Source organism: Centrocercus urophasianus, unplaced genomic scaffold (genome assembly GCF_019232065.1).
Source record: "Centrocercus urophasianus isolate 14NV4802_14NV808 unplaced genomic scaffold, USGS_Curo_1.0 seq_15, whole genome shotgun sequence".
In the NCBI taxonomy this organism is placed as follows: Eukaryota; Metazoa; Chordata; class Aves; order Galliformes; family Phasianidae; genus Centrocercus; species Centrocercus urophasianus.
This window is the reverse complement of record NW_024884697.1, coordinates 20,839,729-20,866,218: the sequence shown is the minus strand read 5'-3', so window position 1 is coordinate 20,866,218 and position 26,490 is coordinate 20,839,729. Positions and strand designations below refer to the sequence as shown.

The 26,490-nt window shown below is 42.2% G+C and overlaps 1 protein-coding gene across 9 annotated transcripts in view; it reads right to left on the bottom strand.

The window, feature by feature from the left end:
• Positions 1 to 23,413, bottom strand: part of CADPS2 (calcium dependent secretion activator 2) — a 302,854-nt gene extending 279,441 nt beyond the window's left edge. For all 9 annotated transcript variants that reach the window (XM_042815716.1, XM_042815717.1, XM_042815718.1 and 6 more), the window contains exon 1: positions 23,035 to 23,413. In XM_042815716.1, coding sequence (XP_042671650.1) covers positions 23,035 to 23,361 — 327 coding nt within the window. In that variant the 5' untranslated portion in view covers positions 23,362 to 23,413. The remainder of the gene's footprint in view (positions 1 to 23,034) is intronic.
• Positions 23,414 to 26,490: the final 3,077 nt, after the last annotated feature.

Genomic DNA, 26,490 nt, shown 5'->3' with positions numbered 1-26,490 from the left:
CGTCCATTTCTTTGAACAAAACACTGATTCCCCAAGGTATCGTATCTGATGTGTAAGAAGTCAAAGTTTACAAGGAAGCAAAGCACTCTCATAAAGGCATTATGTCTTCCTTTGAAATAAAACTTGAAACTTCCAAGTTTAATTTTCAAAAGCCCACATCCCAAGAAAGTTTGCTTTTAAAAATTGCAAAAAGGAAGTGGAGTTTCTGTTCTTGTTTTAAAGACAAACATACCAAAGCATGTTGTGAAGCAATAGAAGCTATAGCACAAAGTTATTATAAAAGGTTTCAGAGGCAGCGAACTACCCTGAAAAGATTTCCTCTCAGGAGAATGACTGAAAATAAGATTAATACCCTTGAGAAGGCAGAAAGCAAACAAATAATATGAAGAATGAGATTCTGTTTATCAAAAGAATGAATTCACACAGGCTGAACAAGCAGTACAGCCTCCTAAAAACTGATTTTATAATGCTGAGAACTGGACAGACTGATACTGCCCAAGACCTAACAGAGCCACTGCAGTATCCACTTTTCTACAGACGGATGCTTTTAGGGAAAAGTACCTTCTCTGTGACACTAAATCAATCAGGAGGAAAAAAAGGAAGCAGGAAACTCATCATGAGAGAATACTTCTTCTGCGTAACATCATTTCTGAAGCTCTAAAAAAAGAGGAACAGGTGGGCAATATACATTAAAAGAACAAATAGCAACAACAGCAAAAAGCCGTTAAGCCAGCATTTAACTGAATAAGGCCCTCTTTCTGGAGAACATATAACACAATTTGGAGTTCATTTACCTAACAATATTTGAGTTTATCAATAAATTGTTTATATAACATTTGAAATGTATTTCACTAATTGAAGTTTAATATATTTTAATACAATAACAAAAACAATACAGTTGCTCTTTTCTTTAAATATTACATAGCCAGTTGTAAGAGGTGTAAAGAAGGTAGAAGTATGGAAAAAAATTAAGTGGGACAGCTAATCATCTACATTAAACACAAAAAAAGCTACAAAATAAATATATCCATGCTTAATCAAATGTATGCATTTTCTATTATTTATATTACAGGAAGTGTATTTGGTTAACTGACAGATTATTTCTCTTTATTAATCAAGCACATTAGAGTGAAGTAGTATTAATTTTAGACAGAACTCTATGCCATCAAACTTCAGGCCTCAAAGTATTTCATGCTTATCATGCCCCGGGTCACAGCCATCACACGCCAGCTAAGGACTTCCCGCTAGGCCTAGTCGTGTACAGTTATGCCCCATCTGCATCCATAGCTGGGGAACTCATCATGGGAAATTCCTTTCTAGATGTTTGGAAAAAGTGTTTTTCACATGTGAGTGGTCAAACTCCCAGTGTCTGGAAAGGTCACCAAGACTCCAATCTTGGAGGTGCTCAACAAACGCACTCCCTTTTGAGAGCATCACAGGAGTTCTTACCCATGCAGTCATCATAGCTGTGTAAGTCACCGCTCTAGAGCAAACACCTTATAAATGGCCCAAATTAGTGGATGACCTTATATGCGAACTGACTCTAGCCTCTCAAACCAGATCACCACTATGAGAGCCCAAGCAAGCACCCAAATGTCTTACTGAGCTACCACTCCCCATGATTTCCTTCTTATGCAAGCAGACCAATGTCTCCAGCTACATAAAAACATTACAACCTGCTAACTCTGCTCTGAAACACTGGTTAAATCCATGACAGTGTACCTCCCACTTTAATATTACAGCACTTGAGAAGTAATAAAGCCTTTTCATGCCTCAAGTAAGAGAAATAATCCAACTGTATGATAGCTTTCTAATTTGCAGTAAGTAAGCATATTCCCTGCAAATTTTACCAGAAAGGTAGTTGCCGTGCATGGTAGCATAAGGAACACAGGCCAATTTGTAACATGAAGGGCACAAATGTAGTACAGTCACTAGAGAGGCTGACGTGGAAAGTGAGGGATGCACACATACATCATCTTGGTGCAGTATCACACAGGATGCTCTGAAAGTGGAGTGTATCTTTATCCAAAATACCAAGTGTTTCTGGTATCATAAAACGGGCGTGTTCACAACATATTTGCAGGAGGGAGGAGGGGGGAAAGAAACACAATTATGGGTAGTGATACTTAAAGATCAATGCCTCCCTCATTTTAGAAAGTATATTGTGTAAGCCAAAAATTGAAGCTTTTCATAACTGTATTTCGTGGATTATTTAATCATTAACCATATCAAACAATGGAAAAATAGATCAACCTACAATTCTGAAAGCCTTCTATAAAAGCCACCTCACCTTTTGACATGGGAATTTCTTCCCTTTATTTAGATTCCATTTCTGTTGACTTTCTGAACTATGGACACAGCACATATTTATTCTAAATTCCTAACATTAACAACCAGCTGCATGGTTTTACAGGCACTTTTTGCACAGTTAAACACACCATATTTCTTCTTTGAACACCTGCTACCAAAAGAATCTAAAATATGACTGATTACTATCTTGTTTATATAGGCAAAATACAATGGAGTCCCTGAGTCACATGTTAAAGAACAAATTCACACCCTCTATGAGGTGCCTGGTTTAAAGCCAAGTATTTTTCTTCTCCACCCACGTGTATAAACACAAGAACAGTACAGTTCCTCTTTCAAGAAGAACACACCTAGGGGAAAAAAAAAAAAAAAAATCAATTCCCTCTCAGCCAGTTTCATGAATATATTTGATGAGGATAAATTTGCAGCCTGTCCATTTTTGACAGCAGTCAGAAAGAATGCCTGTTTCTAGACAGGCTGAAATAAATAAATACATAAATAGCTTTTTAGAATCTGGCTGTGGGCTGCTATTGCCACATGCCTAATTTTCAGTGCAGTCATTCTCATTCACAGCAGTATGGCCTCACTCAAGAGACAATGAAGTCCTTTCATTACTTCCAGATTATCCTGCTGCTCTTATGCCACAAGCCAATTAGTAAATGCTTTGCTGTGTATTAACTCAACAGGCATTTTAAAGTCAAATAAAGACAGTTTTGGTTCAGACAACTAATGCCTGATGTCACTATTTAAATTATCGAAGTCTTTCAAATGCGTGTCCCTTCTCTAATATTGCATTTTAGCTTTACAGCCACATATAGTAGGCTCCCATCCTCCACCTGTCTTGTAACTCATACTGAATTGGCTAAGTGAGTATACTCAAAGCAGAAGGAAAATAATAATTAAAAAAGGACTCTTTTTAAACTGTGTCCAACCTTCAGAGTCACTGCTGTGAGAACAGTTAATTCACTCGGGAGGGAAGAGGCAAAAATACTTAAGAGTAGGAAGCATGATACCAGCCATGTTAAACTCCTAAGCTCTGCACAATGATACCCAGTAGTTGACAATTTTCCTGTGCTCATCCTTCTCAAACTTTCTCTTATGTCAAAACGTTCAAGTAAGGGTATCAAGGTGTTCATCGCTGCCATTCAGAGAAAATCCAAACTGTTTTCCTTCAAAAAAAAAAAAAAAATTGCTCGCTCTTTCATCTGGCTGCCTTTACGCCACATATGAATGCCTCTGCTAATGCTTAACCTGCTCTTTTGCTCATTCACCCCAAGAGGGAAACTCTGGCTTCACACCTGGCACTTTTCCCCATGCCACCTGTGGAAACAGGAGTAGAATTATGAACTTCAATCTCAAAAGGGCCTTGTGCTCACAGAGCAATCAGATCAAGTTTCACCAAACAATAATTTTCTTGCGAAGGATTACTGACCCTTCAGACACAGCTGACAAACCTCCAACTTTTCCCAATGACATTGCTCTCCTCTTGTAATGACATTTAAGAAAACAAGACTCTGTCCATTTTCCAGAAGTTAAATTAGTGAATCACCATCCTGCATACAGCTCCAAAACCTCTTGTTTCCATTACTACTGAGGATCACGTTCTCACAACTTCAACCTGTTTTCCTCTACATCTTCTATTTAGCTGATAGATGCCTTTCAAAGAATCTCATAGAACTGCTTAAAACTTAAGATCTTCTTATTTGCTTTCAACCACGATACCAGAGGGATTGGAAGCATTTCTACCCTGCTTCAGACTGAACCAATTTAGAGCTCTGCCTAGCCAGTACAAAGACTAGCACCAGCTTCTTCAGAAGAACCTGACTATAAACCGCAAGTAATTTGTCGCAAATAAAAATTTAATTATGTAATAAATAGAAATGATAAGTTTAGACCTTTAACCAAACAGCTCAAGGGCCTTAAGACATGTTACGATATCGATTAAAAATGTGGTTAGTTTAGAAAAAAAGATAAATTCTTTTGGTCCTAAATCTCTCTCTATAATATTCCTGTCCTACTGCCTGGCCCATAGTAACAGGCTGGACAGAACCCCACACCCATCCTCTCAGCACATGCTGCAGAGCAAGCAGAAGGCTTCTGTCCACACAAGGTGCTTCATGTTGAGGCACATCACTGAGAATAAATTGGACAAGCAAAACTGCTTTAAAATATGCTAACCAAGTGAACAAAACTGTAAAAGGTCTGATGTACCAATGCTATTGCAAAAAGTATTAGTAAAAACAGGAAAACATTGTGAGATATGAATAATAAAAGACAGGTTACTCCTCCTGTAGAATTTATATCCACGAGTTGTTTTGTTTTCTGTTGTTGTTTCGTTTTGAAGAAAAGTTTTACTCAGCAACTCCAGTAAGTTATCTGCTGCCTGATTTGCTATTCCTCAATGATATCAAGCACAGCTGAGAAGCCTTTCCTCTTAGAAACCAATTAACAAAATCATAACATTCAGATTAAATTATCTCTATTACTTCATTAAAAATCAGGAGTAAGAATGGGAGTTGCACTGCTACAGAGCATATCAAGAAAGACTGCAGCTGCATCCCATAATCTAATTTAGTTTCAAGATGGCTGCTGTAAAGAAAAGCAAGATAAAGTGAATGAATTTTTACCATAAGCGCTCCCTATTTTCATGAGGACGTCTTTAAAATTACCACTTCCACAGAAGAGCAAACCAGTGAAATAAGAGGAGACAAGGAGAAGTTCCAGTCCCAAACAAACTCAGGAATGTAGACCCACCAGTTGACAGCCACCACGATACATCAGCAGGACATCACGTGGGTACAACACTCTGCACTCACCAATCCCATGAGGTTAAGAATCACTGTCCCACAGAAGTGGTTGGTACTGAAAAGAAAGCACAATCTTACAAGAAAAAAAAACTCATCCTGCTACATATTCCTATGCTTTATAGTCATGAACTTTTAAATATCATAGTAGTCCATATTCCTGCTTATTTTTGCATCTATTTTAATACAATGGTTGCCATGCCATGATATGCTTCTCCTGACTACTAGGAAGATCTAGCAACTGACGTTCAGACATTTGATAAAAACAGGAATCTGTTGTCTTCTCCCTCCCCAGGGGACAGAGATTACAATGCTATTTAGCCATTTTTGTAAAGGATTTTTTTTTTCTTCTTTAAATGCCCTATTATTGCAAAGTGGTAACGTTTTTCTTAAAGTCTACTACTTAAAAAGTCTATGGAACAATCTCAGAAGTATTTATTTCAAAGCATTACATAATATCATTATTAGCATTTTATTTCAAATCATGACTCATGGATATTCATTCTGAAAAGCTATAAAATAAAAGCACTTGGAAACACGCAGTGAGAGACCAGGGCAATAACGAAAACAAGAATGAAAATCAATAAAGAGAGAAAGAACTAGACCAATGGGAACTGGACCATATCACAGACCATAATTCACTGGTGACTAACTTAGACTGAATGCTAACGACTGAGAGCTGGCAGGAACACATTTGATCAAAACCTATCTGACAGTGCAGAGCTCAAAAGGCAAATCAGGCAGGTCTCTCTGAAGCTACAGTAATTAGAGCTTAGCGGTGTGACCATTTTTTGTTCCTTTCTTAAGAAAAAGAAAAAAAAATAGCCTTGAAGCTATTACTCTCTGCAAATGCTTAGTTACAACCCCACAATACATTCATAGAGTATATACTTGTGCAAAAACCTGCTGAAATGAAAAAAGCTCCCCTGGGGGCTGGAAGGTGGCTCCTTTTCCCTGAAGGCCAGGGCCTGTGAAGGGCACTGCAGGTGCATAAATGGGAAGAGGTTAAGCAGTTCGAGGACAGCACACACATTAAATAACATGAAGGCTGACAAGATAACATCAGATGTCTGAAAGAAACAATGCAAAGAAGCTGGCTGAAAGCCTCCCAGCCTTCTCTGCTAACAACACCTGCACTCAGAGACAGCACAAGAATGAGCCAGCGGGGGAACTACTCACTCAAAGGACGTAAAATCCAGGTCTAGGGGAGAACAGAGACACTTTCCTACACAGATCACAACAAAGCAGTCCAGAATGGACATTCAGGAACAGGAGGTACAAAGGCCCACCGGTCTGGGCAAGAGCTTGGTGCAAAGCCCCCCTGTATCCCCTCGCAGCTCTCCATGTTCTCTCAGGTGATGGTGAGTCCAGGGAAGGAGACTGGTACTTCACCTCAGCACCACAACAAAACAGGAACACGATAGGGCAGCAAGGACAAAACCCACACTGGCAGGTTTTTAGGTCCTGTTAACACACTCTGGTAACCTCCAGTAACAAAAAAAAGCAACCAACTACTGTCTCTCTCAGGTTGAGTGGAAGTGTCAGTTCCTCCAGTACACTTAAACACCAGTTGAGGAAGGGAAGCCACAGCTTCCTCCTTCCAGCATCCTGGGACCTTCTCTAATCCAATGAAAACAAATGGTAGACCACAGTTTAAGTTTAGAATCTATTATCTGTCTTCAGTTCCTGTATCACTAACGTTCATCCAGCAGAAGAAACCCTACCTTACCTTGAGACAAACTCACCCCAAAGGTCAAGGAGACAACTGAACCACAGCTTTCTGCTCGAGAGCAGAGCCATGAGCTTTAAGAAGTGCAGTGTCTCCAGATGCCCCTCAAAGCTGATACTGAGCTAACTTAAGTGAGGCACCCAGCCAAACCCTTGGTGTCTGAAGGCTTTAAAAAACTAGTAGGAGTGGAAAATTTTTTTTCTCCCTTTCCAAAACACTGAATAATCTAGAGGTTGTTTTTTAGTTTTGTTTCACTTTAAAAAGATTTTTTTTATAACAGTAGCAGTTCAGTTTTGGAGAGAAAAAAAAAAAAAAGGATTAACTTTGTCATATAGAATTATCAAGAATCCTTCCCTCTTGGATCACCAGGAATGGCCATGCCACCATCACTAGATCCTCAACACAAGCCTTTCTCATTAAAGTTGTCAGTAAATTCCTATCTTTTATCTCGAAAAAGCTGTGTAAGATGACTCAGTACACACTGTGCTAGTAATTTATGTATCTAACCAAAAGCAAAAGAACAGGATTCCTGATCTCCATCTCTCCCACTGTCAGAGGATAAAACGGCACATCGATTAGGAACGTGCCAGAGGAATGGAGCTGTGCTTATGCAGCTGTAGCATAGAGAACTGAGGGGTGCTCCTTGTCTAGAGATGCAATTTCCTTTCCCAGATTCAGATAAAATCAACTTTCAATATTTCTGTTATTGGCAAAGTGAGGGTAGAGGACCTATACTTTGTGCAAAACATGAAGGCTATCCAAGGGTATAATAATGAAGGGCTGAAGTATACAGAGATCAGAGTAGGCAGAGCTCCTGGTCCTTCGCTTTCACAAAGACTACCAAATTAAGATGAGAAGTTTCTTCTGCCCCTTCTAAAGCATTTCTTGCCTCTGGCACAGACAACACAGCCTCAAAACAAAAGGTGAGCATGCTGTTTGGTAAAATCCAGTATAGTTAAGGAGTCTGAAATAAGGTTTGCCTGACTTTGTGCGAGCAAGCCTCACAGGAATGGGAATTAGAGTTTCCAAGTGATTCACTTGGTCCCCAGCACAGTAGTGAGCACCAGTCCCAAGAAGCACAGAAATAATGACTGACCATCACATTAATTTATGGCACACTCTTTGTACCAACTTTCCCAAAAATTGTCATTCCTTAGAAGTGCTGAGTAGGAGTAAGGCAGACAGGCCTTCCTGGAACTTTCCAACATCAGGAGATGCTGAATTATTATTACATATACTTGAATTACTACAAGCAGTATAAAAGATGACACAGAAGTCACATGCTGTTGTACTCTATTCAGCCTCAAAGTTGTGAAAGGAAGTTAAGAAGGAAGCATCTTTTGTCAAGTAAAAAAAAATGTTAGTGGGTGTGAATACAAAGACACTGACTCAAATACACTGCAGAACTAATTCAAAAAGCTGTGGCATAATTTCCTCATTCCAAATGCTGTCTGCTAAGAGCATTCAAGCCATATGCAAGAGTACAATGAGAACGCACAAGTATGGCAGTGTGCTGCACACCCTGACCACTCAGCCTCCCACAGCCAGTGAATTGCTTGACCCACCAGATGTCTGCCACACTGCTCTGCAGCTGCCAAACAGGGCCATGGCAGAGCGCCAGAGCTGCCTTCTCAGAAGCTGATTCCATAACCTGGAGCTCGGAAGGAACTTCTGATTGCAGTCTGGCTAAAAACAAATTAAAACAAAGGCCCACAGCAATGCTCGGACAGCATGCATACAGATTGTTACCACTGAATAGTCTTTGTTCTTTATCATTGCTGCACTTAATTATTTTGAGAGCTTGCTGATATGCATGGCTATTGAATTTGAATTCCCTTCTCAGCAGTATGTATTTTGTCAGAAAGATCTCTTTAGCCTGAAAACTGAAAAGTGAGAGTTTTTTCTCCATACCAAGGAGCTGAGAAGAGTTCCACATGTCAGTCATCAGGACTGAAGCATTGGGAAATCTGAATGAGGTGATTTGGAGTTTCTTCAGGTACAGAGCCTGAGAGTTGCTTCCAAAGGAGGGCAGCAGGTCTCTATATTCAAAGGAGTGCAGCCAACTCAGGAAAGGGAAACAGAGATGATGTTTCCATATCTGACCTAGATTGAGAAGGTCTAGTCCCACGGATTCATGAACTTGCTACAGGTACTGAACAGGTTGCCCAGAGAAGTTTGTGGATGCTCCATCTCTGGAGACATTCAAGACAGGTTAGATGGGACTCTGGGCAGCTGAGCTGGCGGGCGGCAGCCCTATCCATGACAAGGGAGTCGGAACGGGGGGGGATCTTTAAGGTCCTTTCAAAAATCTACACCCTTCTATGACTTGAAAGATAATAAAAATCAAGTAATTTATTTGCTTTTTACACTTGTTTTCTGGCTTAAAGAATACCACAGTTTTTATCTAGACAACAATGAAGCAGCTAAGATTCTGCCATATGGGTGAAAAAAAATTATAATCAATAAAAATGTTAGGGTAAGTGTTAAAGGAGAAACAGCAGGCCTCAGGAAAGGTAGCTGCAGAGTTCTTCAGGACTGCAAGGACTGCACTATAAACACAGTATTTCCATACTTCTTGTGACAGAGAGAACAGGAACATCATATTTAAGTCTTCTGATTTGAAATCTGATATTGAAATTCAAGGCTGGCAGGCACTAGCAAGCACAGCAGATAAGAACACTGTGCTGGAAAAAACAGCCAGCGTGGGAGCTGTGCTGCCAGGACGGGGATGGAATTTAGAGTCACACATACACAAGGGCTCAGCAGAACTTCTGTTAGATTTTCACTTTCCCCAGCCATTCTGAGTTGAGAGCTTGGATGTGCTGGCACAGTACACCTTGTGTTAACACGAAAAGGCAATGTGAAAAGGAGGGTGTATTAACCTCAGCTGCAAAACACACTGAAAAAGGCCATTGGAAAAGGATGGGAAAGAGATACGACTGCACCAGAGGTGGTTCATAGCTTGGATTGCCCACGTAACAAACGCCATCCTCTACTGAATCCCTCAGAAGGGCACAGCTGATAAATCAACACATGGGTATAAACCAAGTATATATTCAGTCTGGAAAGAGAGGTCTCATAACTATGAGAGAAACAACAAACGGGGGATTCCTACTAACTGAAGTTTTACCTGCTTACAAGTGACAACCTGGCTGCTTTTGGAAACAAGACTGTCTTGACACAGGAGGTCCCCTTCCACGTAGTATCAAACTAAGAACTTGATCACGAGTTCAAGACAGCAGTAACTCTATGGCAAGCTTTCCATCACACAGCAAGGCTCAGCCACAATGTAAGCCAGGGTGCTCAGTAAGTGTACCTGGGGCAGGGTACTTTTGTTAGCATACCTTACTGCATGCTTTGTTACAAGCAAAGGATTTATTTCAGTGGGTATCACTCAAGGCATAATTAAGGTAGTAGAGTTGTCTGGCATTAATGGTGTTACTTCCTAGTAACTATTCCACAATTCAGAAAGCATCTTCTGAACTGGGAGGTGAATAAAATACCCATTTTAACACAGGAACTATTTATGGGAAACCTACACATATCCAATTCATGTCACCTTTCAGAAAAGGCTCACGTTTTGGTTCCCTGGGTTATGTGCACACAATTTGCAAATATACATGTAATTGGCTCAGCAGCTGCCACTTCAGAATCTGTGTCCGTTACTCAGCCAGCACCAACATAACTGCATGTTTGACACCTCTTAGCAAATCTCCTGCATCCATCTCCTCTTTAAAAATGTTACTCTAGTCCATTCTGGTCTTTCTCACCCATCTGTACCAATGGACATATCTGTTTACTTGGTGTATAAAAAAAAGAGCCCAATAAACTACTACAATTTTTAATTTTCTTATTAGGCTTAGAAATAGCAAGCAACTCATAAACATATTTTGGTAGTGCCTTAGGTTCTGCTCTTTATTTAAACATGGCTGTAATAAATAAATATTCTAACCTCTGCCTTAAACACATACTGGCATATGCGTATGCCATCCACGGATGGGTTCACTTCATTGACAAAATGATCTGGTCTCCCACTCTGAATCCTTCATCCTTTCTGAAAGAGAAACTTTGATGTTTATGATGTTAATACGTAATTCTTTCTATTTTCCAGTCTCCCCAGCATCACAGATAGAAATGGATTTGCATTGCTGACCATCTGTATTGCTGAGTTTCAGCATCTCACAGCTCTTTACAGAATCTCTCAATCAATACAACTCTCCTGCTATTATAATCAGTATGTATTACCCACCCCGTTTATCTTATTAGCACTGTCACTGCAATTGTGATCACTGATATGAAGAAGCTGTTCTACTGTAACCACATCACCACTAAACATTTTTTCCTCCGAAAAGCAGCTTGTGACAGCTCTGCTACTTGCTCATTGAAGTCAACATAGGAAAAACAAGAGAGCTAGCTGTGCAGATCAGCAGTACGACGGTTTTGTTGGCTTTTGCTATTATTATTATTAATAGAAAAATTAGAAAAGTTGTTTTCCTATTGGAAGTACTTTTTTCCCCACTGTAGAAAAAAATACAAATTGAATCGAGTTACAAAAATTATCTTTCACACTGGGAGACATATGCCATGTTTTGACCCACAGCAAGTTCCTGCAGCCATGGTACAAATCTGCCCTCAAATACAACAACAAATATGATATTTAAGTCTTATGTTTGCAAGACCTAAGAGTAGAAACAGAAGAGTAGAAATTCAGTGTACTGTATTCAACAGGACACACTGAGCTAGCCCCAAGGAATCCGATCAATCCTGAAAGCTCAATATTAATAAAAAAAAATAAAACCTGCACTGTTAGCAAAAGCCATAAGAACATATTTGCTTCCCTATCATGAGGTTTAGGAGTTTCATTCTATATGAGACAGCTGCCAGACTGAGCCAAGACAGAAGTATGTATCTGGTGGTGGCAGTAGGAGGAGGAGAAGGCCTAGAAAAATAAATAGCAATTAGCAGGTTTCACAACAATAAATGGAAAAAGATATTTCTGAAAAGACAGCAATATTCAATGACTTTTATTTGGTATAGAGCTTAATTGCTGTAAAACAGACTAGGCAGTAATATGCCATGAAGCACTAATTCCCCTCTCCTCACGACAGTATCCATAGATTTCCTTTCTGTGGGCGTACACAAGCTCATCATTCCCCTCTTTCCACTATCTGAATGTACCCAGAGTTATAACACAACCTCACACAACCAAAGGGATCCTGCTCAGAAGCATTTTGCTACTGACAAGAAGGGGACAGGACAGAGGATGCAGGCATTTCATCTTAAGCCTGGGCTCCTCAGCCTCAGACCCTGACAGATGCTTGGAAGTGGCACAGGAAATCACATGCAGGGTTCTGTGCAGTTCCCAACCTATTATAGCTTTGTCTAAATTTCTATAAACATGTCAAAGTAATTGAGGAACAGGGCTATTTACAACATTTCAGGATATAAATTAAAGAGCACTCAATTAGGCAGAAATGCCCAAACGGTGCCTGAATGAAACTTAACCCCTGATTAGTTCCTTTAAATAACTGCTTAAAATTTGTAAAAACTCGTTAATTTGGCTAGATTCTTTCTCCCCAAGAAAGAAGTCTTCCTTTTTTTGTTTTTGTTTTTTAAACAAAGTATTTACAGTTTTCAGACTGCTATTTTTTCAAGATCTTGGAAAAGGGAAGCTACAGCCCATTTGGTGGCCCATTCACTTGAAAGCAAGCAGTTGCCACATATACACATGCTAACAATCAAAACAGAGATAATTCTATCCAAAAGGTCCTCTCCAAGCATTAAAAACTTGCTCAGTTGTGACAGCAGCAGACTATTGCAAAGGCAACTATTAGGAAGAAATACAGTATGTCAGCACATTTCATCAATAAGTTCCATTGAAGTCACACATTAAATTAAAAAAAAAACAACCAACATAACAAAGAGTATTTGATATTAAAATGGAAAAACTCTTCTATCTGTCATTCTGCCTCCATTAATCCCCACCTCAGCACTAGAAAGCATAAGCATAACAACCTCCTGCAAATCAGTTCAGGTCTATCTGGTGGATTAGATTCAGTGGATGGCTCACAGTGTCGCAACATTTTCCAAGGGCACTTTATTTGCTGTCTGAAGATATTCTTGAAAATCATTTCCCAGTCATTAATTATGCATTCCATTTCTTATAATCAGCTCTTTTAATTAGTATCCCAGGCAGCTTTGCTGAGAATCCCACACTTTCAATAATTAGGGGCAGCTTATTGCCCCTAATTAACTTCAGGCACAGCAAGACTGTATTACTTCGTTACTCCAACAGTTTTTATGTTTGTATTGCATATTCTGTCCTGCTTTACTGGCTCAGAAAGGAGAGTATGGTTTTGCTCCTTTAGGTTCCAGTTATCTCTCCTGACTTTGTACTAGCTGCTGTATTTCTCAGTCTTTCTGACTCTCCAAAGTCAGCTCCACACTAGTGAGTGGTGCGACAAAAGAAGAGTGCATCTGCAGAGCAAAAGCTGATGCAGGGGACTTAACTTCACCCTAAATCTATTTCAGGGCATCTTTACCTCAAGACCATCATTAGTCTGGTTTCAAGAACTGGACGTGCTCCCGAATGCAACTGTTTAGCTTTGCCCACAGTCATGCCTGTGTGCTCTAAATGCAACTCTGAATGGGGACAAAGAGAGAGACTTTAACGCGTGCTATTGACCTGGGCTGAAATGTTGATGTGGGCACTGATGCCATTACCAATGAAGCATTACCTCCAGGGGCAGTTTTATTGTTTAAGAAATCCACTCACCTCACTGGGGCATTCTTTCACAGCTACTGGACAGTCATCATGTACATCAGCTCAAAATCAGCTAGCAAGGATGATCAGGGTGAGACATGGACTTTATTTTTTTAGACTATCAGAAGAACTCTGCCAGCCTGTGCAGCCTCCTTCCCTTGCGTGATGCTTCACGTAATTAAGTGCACTTGTAATAGATACAGCTTATAATACAGCAATAGGGTCAGGTAAGGAGGTTCTGCCAGCTTATGGGTTTTATCACATTTCTGTGACCTCTTGAAACTCATTCCAGACTAAAAACTGTAGTTAGTAAATTAATGTGTTCTTAATACATTAGATTTTAAATACACAGAACACATTAAATAGCAAGTGGTTTAGTGAAAATCTGAATAGTTTGTTGCCACTTTAAATAAACAATACTAATTCTTAGAGCTTGCTGTCTGTAGACAGGAAACATCATATATAAAAACAATAGAAAGACTGTCAGAATCCAAATGTTCCAACTTTGAGGAAGATCAAGGAAATACGATGGGTAATACCGAGTTCTATTCCAGGGTATTGCTGCCCTTCCTTGTGCTTTAGAAAGAAGTCATAACAACAAATTCTACTACCAAAAATTCCCCACATCTTATGCAGGTAAGAATGGCATTCTTAATTTATTTCATCTGCAGAAACACAAACAAAATATATCTATGTATACATCCATATCTCACTAGAACTCAGTTTCCAGATTACTTTTCTAAAATGGCTTTAAAAAAGAAGTTCCCAGTGGTAGAACATAGGTTTCATACATGCGAAACATGGTTAATCATTTTCAAATATTCATAGTTATGGAAAAAGTCCATTTAGGTACCATTAAGGAATGGTACCTAAAAACTAGGATGGAAAAGACAGACAACTTGAGAAATGGACCTTAAAAATCTCAAGCGATGCTATTAAAGCCATTCCATTTGGGAGCCGAATTGTGCTGAGAAGGAAAACAAACACATAAATTAAATTATTGTGTGGTACACATTCTAATATTTATGCTAAAATGCTCATAATTATTTCATCAACCATGTACTAGAACGCATTGAACCTACATTTATAAACCATGCATGTGGTTACTGGAATGCTATTGCATTTGGTGCTAAGTCATCACAAGGTGAACCTGAGTGTCCACTCAGGCAAACATATTCCTATTCTGCTCAGCAGATGTGAACTGAAGATTACAAGACCCAGATGAAAATTTCTGATGGAGTTTGAAATTTCAGTCTCCAAACAATATCACTATTTGTTGCACTTCAGTTCCTACTGGTAAGGGACTGAAAAGTCCTCTGCCTTTATTGATAATGCAGGAAGGAAGGGAGAGTGAGGGGAACACATTGCACGAGTGCTGCAATGATTTAATATCAGGTCTGTACCAAATAACTACTCCTTTTATTTCTTTTCCTTGCTTATACTCCATCCATAAGTAGATCAAAATAAACTGGTCAACATAAATATTTTAGCACTAATGCATGTATTAAGCAGTTGGAATGGCAAAACATTCCTAGAGCACTTTTGTAGGAGAAACAGCTGCCCATACCCTGCAACAAGGCCTCAGAATACATAATTCAGGAATAAATAAACGAATATATGAGCAAAACTGGGTCTGCTCCTCAGCACAGCTAGCAAAATAAATATGCGGCACAGGCTGCTTGGAGATTGATTCTTTTTATTTATTTAATTTCATGCAAATAAAAATGGAAACAGAACTGGAAGAAGATTCTTCTTCAATCACCTTCTCTTTTCCTAATATTTTTTTCTTCAGGTCATGGATTTTACAAAGTGCTTGCTGAAGGTCTGCTCATTCTTCACAATGTCGTTAATTAATGCTTTTCTTCTCCCTGACAGGAAGAGCACTCAAGAACATTCTTAAACTTACTCATACAGTAACCATGCCTGAAGAGAGGTATATATTTTATCTCCTTGACAAAATAAGAACCAGAAACAAATTCTCTTATAAAGAACCATCAACTTCTAGAGAACCTTAAAGAAAAAAAATAAATAAGTAAAAAGCCTTCAGTGCTTAGGGCTGTGAAAATAACCTTAAAAACACAAACCTAAGCTGATGCAGCCTGGTACCCACATACAAATGCTCTGCCTCTCCTGCTGCTCAGTTTCCCCCACACAGCAACAAACTGAAAACTGACTTTTCACAGCTGCTATTCCAAAACCTGTGGGAATAAACTGCAGCTCGCAAGAGCTGGCTGCTTTCAGTGCAGTGCCAGCACTTCCAGGCAGAAGCAGGCTTTGGAGGTAGTCACCAGGCAAAGGGAATGAGAGTTCAGCAGATGCTGAGCAGCTGAAAAACAAGTCATTTCCAGTGCTGAGCGTGCCACAGCCATCAGTGGGCAGCAGGAGGAGTAAGCTGGAAAATAAATCCAGTCGGCATCTTTGCAATTTTTGCACCAAAAAACTGTATGAAAATGAGATGAATAGATTCAAAAGTTAAAGAAATTTGAGAGGTTGGCACCCAGTTTGGATAGAGCAATATATTAACTGGGGCTCAGTACAGCTAAACACAGAACCAAAGTCAAGGCACAAAGACCAGCACCCTAACCCAAGCCCCTCAACTGGGAGAGGAGAGCCATGCACCTTCGCTGAGGGAAGCGCATCCTGCCTGGCTGCACAGCCGCCTCCTGGGTGGATAAACAGGGAGCAAGTGCTGTCCCTGAGCTGTTAGCTTTCCACTTCCAGCCAGCACACAAATAAAAGAGAAGCAGTAGGAAACAGAGACGTGTTGAGCTAGCAAAGCAATAGAAATCTACACATAAAAAAGAAGCAAAATAGGAAAGTATGACACGTACACAGAGACACATTTAAAATGCAAAAGAATATTTACAGAAAACAACTTCAGGATGGCATTCACCAATATTAAGAAGAAATGGTGCAAAGCCAGACAGGAAATAAGTCTAATTAGTAAGCAAATGGTGATGTGGCTGGTGAGTTGTGCCCCAGAGCATGAAATGTACCAGAAATCGTACAAATGGAGGAAGGAGAAGGGGAATGGCAAATCTGCTTTTATAAGAAATACTTCATTCAGCAAATAGTCCATTGGCAAGCAATAAGTATTTTCTGTGCTGGCAGTATTCTCCAGTTAAAGACAATATGTGGTAATTATATTGTGACATACTGCCTTTATCCAGATGCAGGGAAAGCAATATGGTTTGGAGGGTAAAAATAATATTTTTACCAGCTTTATTCCTCTACAGCAGCAATGAATATGTTTCTCAGATGGCATCAGAGAAAACTGTAAGGACAAGAACAGCAGATTTGTTGTTTCTGCTTCTCTGTCACCAATTACCAACAGTTCAGATGCACAAAATATAAGTCAAGAATAACAAGTCATGAACTGCCAGGCAGCCAGACCAGCCAGTTCCCTTGTACCATTCCTGCAGAGATGGCAGCAGTCAGTGGATTTCTCCAACTCATTCTGCCAGCTTCCCTGTAGAAAAACTAATAAGTAGTCTTTCTCAAGGAGTTTAAGTGGGTATTTCTTAATAGAGTTAACACACTTGTCAAGCCATGTGAGTGACAGAAAGAACTCAGCAACCTGAGATCACTCATTCAGAAAAGAAAAACTAAAAGCTATCCCTTAAGTGATCAAGAAATCTAATATTTGAAAGACGTCTACAGCTAAAATTGGCAGGGGAAACAAAAAAAGTAAGCAAAAGAAGAGACTGATTAATTTTTCAGCATTATAAAATGAGGTCTGTATCCTGTCCCTATATACTCATTCATTATGCAGCCACTTACCAAAGACTTGTTTTCCCCACACACTGCCCAGCTTTGGCCAAGCCACGTTCATCAGCTGTCTGGGCACCAGAACAGATTAGGATTAAATCACATCTCAGAGGGCTTGTCACTTCTGAAGTGGTGCTGGTAACCAGAAGGCTTTTTCACTCACCAACCTTCACTATTTCTTCAGTTTCAGCTGACCCATTCATTCACAGCAAGCAACCTTCCTATTGCAGACAGGAATTCTGTCTTCCCATGGAGCAAGTTCTCACTGGGGTAAAAAGAACTGGTTGCTTATAATCTTAATTAAGTCTTACTAGGTATAGAGCTGTGTAAGCCAGCATCTTAATGAGCTTTGACAGGACTTACCCAAACACACTAATTTGATTGAAAACAAAATACACGTTGCTTAATAAATTGTGACAACGTATTACCAAAGTATTTATGAAAGGGGGAAGGTAAGTAAACTTGATTTTAAATGACTACAAATTTCCTCTAAAAAATCCTTTAAGATTTGTAAAAGGAAAGTTGAGAAGATGAATGGAAGACATCTTCCTGAAAAGCTCACGAGCAGAATTTTGACCAGATAACCAAGTTTCGTTGTTATGCTCATTCTCTGAAGCACATCTAGAATTACCAGTAAAAATGGTTTTGGATGTACTCTCCTTGCTACCTTAGCACTGGGAAGAAAAAAAGAAGGAAAAAAAAAAAAGCATCTTATGAAGGAGGCTCAGAAGCCATGAGACAACTTTTCCTCCCCAAAACATGCTCAGTCTATCAGCAAGTAGGTACACATCGCCAGCTTAAACCTAAGAACAAGAGAGGCCTGGGACAGGAGAAATAAAGGCACTGAGAACAGAATTGTCCAAGAATTAAGTCTGCTCCTGTAACCAACAATTTCCCACTCTGAAGTGTACTGGTGCAGCCTCACCTTGAATACTGTGCACAGTTTTGGGTCACATAGTAGAAAAAAAGACAAAAAGCTATTAGAGAATGTCCAAACGAAGACTACAAAGACAGCAAGTGGCCTAGAAGGAAAGACATATAAGAGCAGCTGAGGTTCCTGTGTTTGCTCAGCGCAGAGCAGAGGAGCTGAGGGGAGCCCTGATGGCGGCTGCAGCTCCTCACAGGGAGCAGAGGGCAGCGCTGAGCTCTGCTCTGTGTGACAGCGACCCGGCCCGAGGGAACGGCATGGAGCTGTGCCAGGGGAGGGCAGCTGGGGGTTAGGAGAAGTTCTTCACCAGAGAGTGGTCTGGCACTGGAACGGGCTGCCCAGGGCAGTGGATGCAATGTCAAACTGCTGCAGTTTGAGAATTTGGGCAACACTCTCAGACTTATAGTCTGATTCTTTTGTGGAGCGTGGAGTGGGACTTGATGATCCTTATGGGTCACAGAATCACAGAATGGTCAGGGTTGGAAGGGACCTCAATGATCATGAATCTCCAACCCCCCTGCCACATGCAGAGTTACCTTCCAACTTAAATGATTCTGTGATTTTCCTGCTAATTATTTAGTGAATACATATCAGTAACCACTTATTTAGAGGTAAAGCCCATGAAACAGGAAAGAACAAACTCAAAGTCCAGATGAAAGTAATTGGTTAAATATCACTACTCTACTTTAGAGTATTAACAGGAAGTTGACTGTTTTGAATGCTGTAAAAGGTTGCCCAGAGATGTAGTGGATGCCCCATCCTTGGAGACATTCAAAGTGAGGCTGGATGGGGCCCTGAGCAACCAGATGGAGCTGCAGATGTCCCTGTCCGTTGCAGAGGAGTTGGACTAGATCCTTTCAGGGTCCCTTCCAACTCAAATGATTCTACAGTTCTATGACATACTCACAGGTGAGAAGGTGGAGAGAAGAAATGGAGCGAAAACAGCTCAACATGTATTCAGAAAGTAAACCTCATTGAGTTATGATTTCTAAACAGCCAGCTCAATCACTTCTGCTACTTATTACCTATGAAAGCAAGACTTGAATGATCAGCTTTGATGTACTAAGCCTTTCATGCATTAGGAAATCTCATTTAGAGTAGGAGCTTTATTCCCCTCCCACTCTTGGATTTCTATGCTGTGACTGCTTGATTACTGGAGTATATTTTAAGACCTTGAGGAAGAAGCACACTGGATGAATACTTTTTTGTTATTGTTAGTTAATTGTAGCAGTTCATTACCACTTCCTTCTCCAGGAAATGTAACTTGCAGAACTTGCCTTTAACCCCTAAATAAAACTGAGTACATACCTATGTCCCTCCAAAAGTAATGCCTCCTCTTTATTTCTGTGGAACCTACAATGGCTCTGTGCTATGTTCACATACACAGTTTTATCTTGATTGAAGATAGCTGCAGAGACAACACACTTCACTGTGTCATTTAAACCCCATTAAATTTCTGAAGACAACTGGAGGCTGCTGACTGCTTTGAGATCCATTCAGCTGGGGTGGAAAAGGAGAAGGAATGGCATTACTTAACTACAGATTCTCTTTGCTGGACTAAACAGAAAGAAGACTGGAGTGGTAGAAAAGAAAGACTCTGAAGTATATTCTAGAACACTCATTTTAAAGAAGTAGAAACTACGAAGATCTGGCAAAGCCTATTTAAAGCAAAGACAGGCAAGCCTTACTTGCTGAAAACATGATATGTAATGCATCGATGCACTAATATTTCTCTAAAAACCTTGACAATGCATGGCCAAATGCCCATAAATATCTACTGAAGAGATGTTATTAGGAGCATGATTAATACCTTGCTGAATTAACTCCATCTTTGCCAAGTCTGCTATGCTAACTTGAGAAACCACATTGAGCTTTTTTTTCCATGATACACCAAATCTATTCACAGACAACACAAGACAGGAGGTAAAAGTAGGTCACCAACTAACTCTGAATGGTTAAAAGAGAGTATTCCTATCACATACCTTATAGATCACAGAAGGAATACAGTCAGATATCAAAGAATGTGTTTCAGCTATATTTGGGCTCAGCTGCATTGGATTTGGCATTAAAAACAAGCTGGTAGAGTTGATGGACTCTGGTAAATTGTTATAGATCTCTTAAAGTTGTTGTTGTTTTTTAAACTAATCTTATGTATGAAAATAGAGCTGAGCTAATTCTACTTACACTGAAGAAAGAAGGATGAGAAAGGACAAGAGGAGTGAAACACTGCCTGCATTTAGAACTCTTTATGTTGATTAGTATAACTCAGCCCATTAAGTATGATGATGGTTTTGAGATACTGTGTGGTACATTTTAATCTGATACAGAAGCAAGAGTATCAGAAGCCAAACATATTGTAAACCATTTCCTTGCTGACATTACAATGCAAGTGAGGATACTTGGTATGTGAATCCCATCTCATTCCCTTACTGGATAATATGTTCCACACTGAAAAAGAAGCAAACGGCATTCTGCAATATTTGCTCAGCAATATGCCAAATGAACTGGCAGAAAGAACAAATTACTTCTGCTCTCAAGCAGGGCGGATACTATTCTTAGGTTATCAGAGAGACTGCTGGTACAAAAGTAGAAGAGTGCCCAACCAGAGACAGGCAGGGCTGGGAGCAGGAGCATAACAGGATCTACCTGGATCCCTTAGCCACTGCTAGCAAATGGGATACATGGCACTGAATGGCTTGTAACACAGGATGGGAACTTCTGCCCATCACAGAGAATGGCCATCACGTCACAAGCAGCAGGAGTGAAGCAGAAGGGCAGGAGATGAAGGGAGTCCCAATCTGTGCAGCACCTTGGTTCTGAGAAGATTCATTCGGGAAAAAGCACGGCACTTGTACCCTATGGAATACGACTCCAGCTAGCACATGTCCTGTAGTGTCTTACCACAGGGCACAGCTTGTCTGAGAAGCTGACACAGAGCCCCAGCGCTGCACGAAGAGCAGCACAAGGAGGGCTGCTTCACGGGACTCACAGCCAACCACAGCCGGGATGCGGCGTCCTGAACTCCCAAACACCGGGGCTGGTTCTGCCACCTCGTTCTCAGTGATTCACTGGGTATTTCATCAGATTGTCAGATAAGGGGAAAGATGCTTGTGTATACTTCATTACTTCCAGAGAGAACTACAACTCCTAGAGAGAATTTCTTTATGTCTTATTTAAGAACATTGCTTTGTAACCAGCAAATACAAAGCATCTCAGTCTTGCAGCTAAGTCCCTACATACAATAAAACCAAAAGTCAGAATACTTTTAAAAGCAGAAATTAGCAAGAGTACCATTTAATTTAGGTACCAAGTCAATTGCCAATAAATCTGTTACCTGCTCTATGCTACAGCCACAAGCACCATATTTCTGTATTGGCTGCACGTCAGTAATCTCCTTTTATGAATCTTATTAACAAGAATAATTAATACCGAAGTTAATTTTAAAAAGCAGTTCTTATATTTAGTGACCAAGCTCAGTGAGAAGTCAGTGTTCAGCATTTCCTGCTGCTGATGGCCACAGGTTGTGACTTGGGGGCTGATGGAGAAAGAACTCATCAGCAAGAGAGCAATGGGCACCAGTGCGAGCCACAGCCAGGCTGTGGGGCTGCATCACTGAAGGCTCTCAAGGTTCTGCTGGACAAAGACACAGATTAGCTGCTGTGGTGCTGGTGTCAACCTAGGTTGGGGCAGGAGGTGACCTGCAGATATCCCTTCAAACTGTGATTGGGTGGGGAATCCCACTGGGGAAGGCAGAATCCCAATTTTATGGGATTTTCCTTGGCGTTCTGCTTATGAAAAGTCTTTAAATAGCTTTTGCAGTTTAAATACCTGCAACTTAATGAAATCAAAATGTTCTTCCAGCAATAATCTTATTATTACCACCACATTAACTTGTCAAAGGATTCTCTAAGCACAAATCACCTACAGCAGGCATGATAACTGCCATCCCCAAACATTTCCTATTGCTTTTTGCAAGCTTTAGGGACATAAAAGGACTAAGGCTAAGGGGAACTGAGTTCTGACGGCAACCAGCCAATATCCTTCTGAAATGTGACATAGGCACTTCATTGCTGTTTTCTTCGTTACAGAACTGAGCAGAAAGTAAAAGAAATGCAAAGATTTTAGATCAAACATTTCAAGAACTGAGTGCTTGAAGTGGTTCCCTGGAAACTGAATGCTCTGTTTCCAAACTTTAAATATTCTACCTATTCAGTAGCTCAGTAAGTGGCACCATTACAGCACAGATTCCTGCCCCATCGCCGCTCGTTCTCAGTCTCTGACGGAGGAGAGACAGAGCACATTTGGTGAACCCTCGCTAGAAGGCCGCTCTCATCAAAACCGGAATGTTCAGCGGCTCTGTGCATACAGACCGCACTTAAGGATTCAGGAAACGCAACAGTTTCCCGCTCAGCGGGAGCACCGCCGCAACACCGCGGCCGCACTGACAGCGGAGCGGCTCAGGGGCGCTCGGGCTGGGGCGCGCGGGAGGCGCTGCGGTGGCTGTGCCCGCGCCGTGCCCTGACAGCGGCACCGCTGCAGCCGCACAGCGGCCCCGGGCGCCCCGACCCCCACGGGGACTTCCGCACCGCTCCGCAAACTTCCCGGAGTTTCCCGCCGCGGTCGCCCCGCTCCGGGCTGGGGATCCCCGCACCGCCTCCCGCTGCCACCTGTTGCGGGCCGGAGCGCGGCGCTGGGCGGAGCGGCGGAGCGGGGCGGGCGGCGGGGCCGGGCTCACCTTCTGCTGCCGGCGGGCCATGTCCGTGGGCTGCTTGGCGTTGAAGGGGTGCGCGATGCACCTGGCGATGAAGACGTAGAGCTGCAGCCGGAGCCGCTTCTCCCGCTCCTCCCGTTGCAGCCGCTCCTGCTCCTCCCGGCCCTCGCTCAGCACCGAGGGGCTGGGGCTCGCAGCCCGCCCCGCGCCGCCCTCTCTGCCCCGCGGGTCCCGCGGCGGCGGCGGCAGCGAGCGCGGCGAGGAGCCCCCGCCCGCCGCCAGCAGCGCGTCCCGCCGCTCTTCGTCCAGAAGCTCATCGGACTCCTCCTCGCTGGAGGACGGGTCCAGCATCGTGCTCGGCGGCCGAGGGACAGAAAGGCACGCACCTTCCAGGACACGTCGAGTTTACACACGGACTGCTTCCTACCGGGAGCCGAGGGGCGGGACGGGGAGGCGGGGTCTGGGAAGGGGGTCGAGCCTGGGTTGCCGTGGGAATTGCTCCGAGCCGCTCCCGGCGGAGGCGGGGACGGGGACTGGCTACAGTGACGGACCGGCGCTGGGCTGCCCGGCGCGGATCGGGACGGTGGCGTTCTCTGTCATGCGGTGTGAGAAAATCACCGGTGTCTCAAGTACCTTCAGTGAAATAACAGAGGAAGGCACTGAAAGCGGGGCTTGCTAACGGTGAGCTGAAGCTGAGGTGCGTGTCGCTCCTCGGAGGTCGCAGAGGTAGTTCATGTCCCTCAGAAACCCTTGCTTCGGACTCAGCTGGGTTCCTCTCTTCGCAGTCATGGCTGTGAGAAATGTCTGAAAGCCAACCAGCAGCAAAGCAGTGTTTCAGCTAACGTCATAAAGGTTTCACCACGGGAAAGCTGAGTTTCTGGAGTCTGATCGTGGCACCTGGCACAGGCTGTGGTATTTTACACGGACCCACCGCTCCTTCCCGTGCTCCCCGTGCACCAACACATGCAGTCAGTACCAGGACATGGGGAACAATGAGTGAGCAGGGCAAAGGCTGAGGGACTGCTGGCTCACAGGTGCATGGAATCATAGAATCATAGAATCTTTATGGTTGGAAAAGACCACTGAGACCATCTAGTCTAACCACTGACCATCACCACCACGCTCACTAACCATGTCTCTCAGCACTACACCTAACATGCTTCTTGAAAACCTTCAGGGACAGGGACTGCATCACCTCCTGGGCAGCCTGCTCCACTGCATCACCACTCATCCAGAGAAGAAATTTTTTTCTAATATCCAACCTGAAGATGATGGTGACCGAGGCACACAGCTCTTGGCCTCTGCCGATTGGCAGTGGCAAGTTTTAAACGCACTAATTGGAAACTCGGTTCTCACTGTGTGCAGATGGCATTCCATCCCTGGGCTAGGCTGAGAAATGTCCTTATCGATATCCATGCGTTATCTCTCCAGATTTGGGACAGGCTCTTTAAATCAGGCAGCTATCCCCTGGGAGAATTACCTTTCAGATGAAACTACTCCTGCTGTGGGCCACTATCAGCTAGATGTCAGTGTTAAGCATCAGGAGCCTGGGTTTTACCAGAGGAATGCAGTGTAGTGCTGGATACAGCCCTGCTGACAGACACACAACCATCACGGAAGTCTGGGTGCTAAGGGAAGCAGTCATATAAAATAGCTCAGTTTTGTCATATCTGGTTGATTTGTATCCTTGATATAAACCAGTAATAGTACCAAAATGCAAAAGGGCAGTCAGGGAAAAGTATGAAAATTGATGTATTGATCATCTTTGATCACATTCCTTAGAGCAGGAATTGCTAAGGGCAATTTTTGTGGGTACCACCATCACCAGCTCTTCCCTGTGTTCCCAGTGCACGGCTGAAAACAGCACCAGTCATGTAGCCGGTAAGGAGCAGTTTCATAAAAATATGGAAAAAACATGGAACTGATTACTCTAAATTACGTTTTTTTCACTAAGAGATGTACAATTTGCTCTCAGATTTACATATGCCTTTCACTGTAATTTCAGTCATTCTAGTGGCAAATGAAAATTGAGTGACTGTCTAACACTGGAGATATGCAAAGCACTGATTGGAGTAGAACTCCCTGAAACTTCAGAACTGCCAGGTCATTAACAGTTTTAAATTTAATGGCCCAGACCATGTCTTAATCATCAGTCACTCTGCAAAAAGGCGAGGATAGTCACATTATTACTCATAAGATTCCATGTCTCTTCTTTATAGAACAGATAATGTTTGCTGCAGTCACTGCCCATGCCTTTTTGGAGGGAAGATCTCTCTTATTTTACTTCATGTTTCAAAAGAGAAGCACAGAACTGCTGAGGCTGGCAGGGATCTTCTGGTCCAACACCCCAGAGCAGAGTGTCCAGGCCCATGACTGTCAGGTTTAAAATATCTGCAAGGATGGAGACTCCACAGCCTTTCTGGGCAACCCGTACCAATGTCAGACCAATTTCACAGGAAAGCTTTTTCTTCCAGTTGTATTTAAGTGGAATTAATTTCCTGTGTTCCATGCCATGTCTGTTGATCCTTGTCCTTTCCTGGGTACCACTGTCTCTGTGTTGATTAGTCATGTCCATCAGGTACCTATGCATGTGGATAAGATCCCCCTGAGCTGTTCTCCAGACTGAACAGTCCCAGCTCTTTCAGTCTTTCCTATGCTCCAAGCTGTTAGCCACCTCTCTACCTTTTCTCCAGAATGTCCTGGGGAGACCATGACTGGACCCAGCACTACAGATGTCATCTCACCTGCACTGAGTGGTGGGGAAAGGTCACACCCTGACCTGCTGGTGCCACTCATCCCAACGCAGCCCAGGAGGCTGTTGGCCTTCCCTGCTGTAGTAGCTCACTGCTGGCTGATGTTCAGTGTTCACCAGGACCTGAACTGTTTCTGCAAAGCTGCTATCCAGCCAGTCCAAGCCCAAACTAGTGCACAGGATCTTTCATTCCATGGTGCAGAACTTTGCACTTCCCTTTTGTTGAACTTCTTGAGATTCCTATTTCCCTGTTTCCCCTCTGAGCAGCCACACAGCCATCTGGTATCCCTCCAGGCTTGTGTTGTCTGCACAGCCCCAGAGACTGCACTCTCTCCCAGCATCCAGGTCACTAAGGCAGTGTTAAACAGTATTGGTTACAGTACTGGTCCTTGGGTACATTGCTAGTGATGGGCCTCCAAGTGATCTTTGGGTCCTGATCACAACACTCCAGGCTTAACAGTTCAGCCAGCTTTCATTCCACTTCACTGCTCATTTTTCTAGTCCATAATTCATCGGTTTGCTGTGACGGTTCAGCCTTGTTCGGCCTTGTTCTGTAACATGGGGGAGAAGGGACCCACAGATCCACACCCCAGAAAGTGGGGGGGGGGAGGAAGGGAAAAGGCAGAGAGAGAGATGGGCCTAGAAAAGGAAATCAGTGGCAGCGAGCTAAGGGAGAATCTTAGTTTACTAAATACAGTAGTGGAATGTGAGATAATATAATATAATAC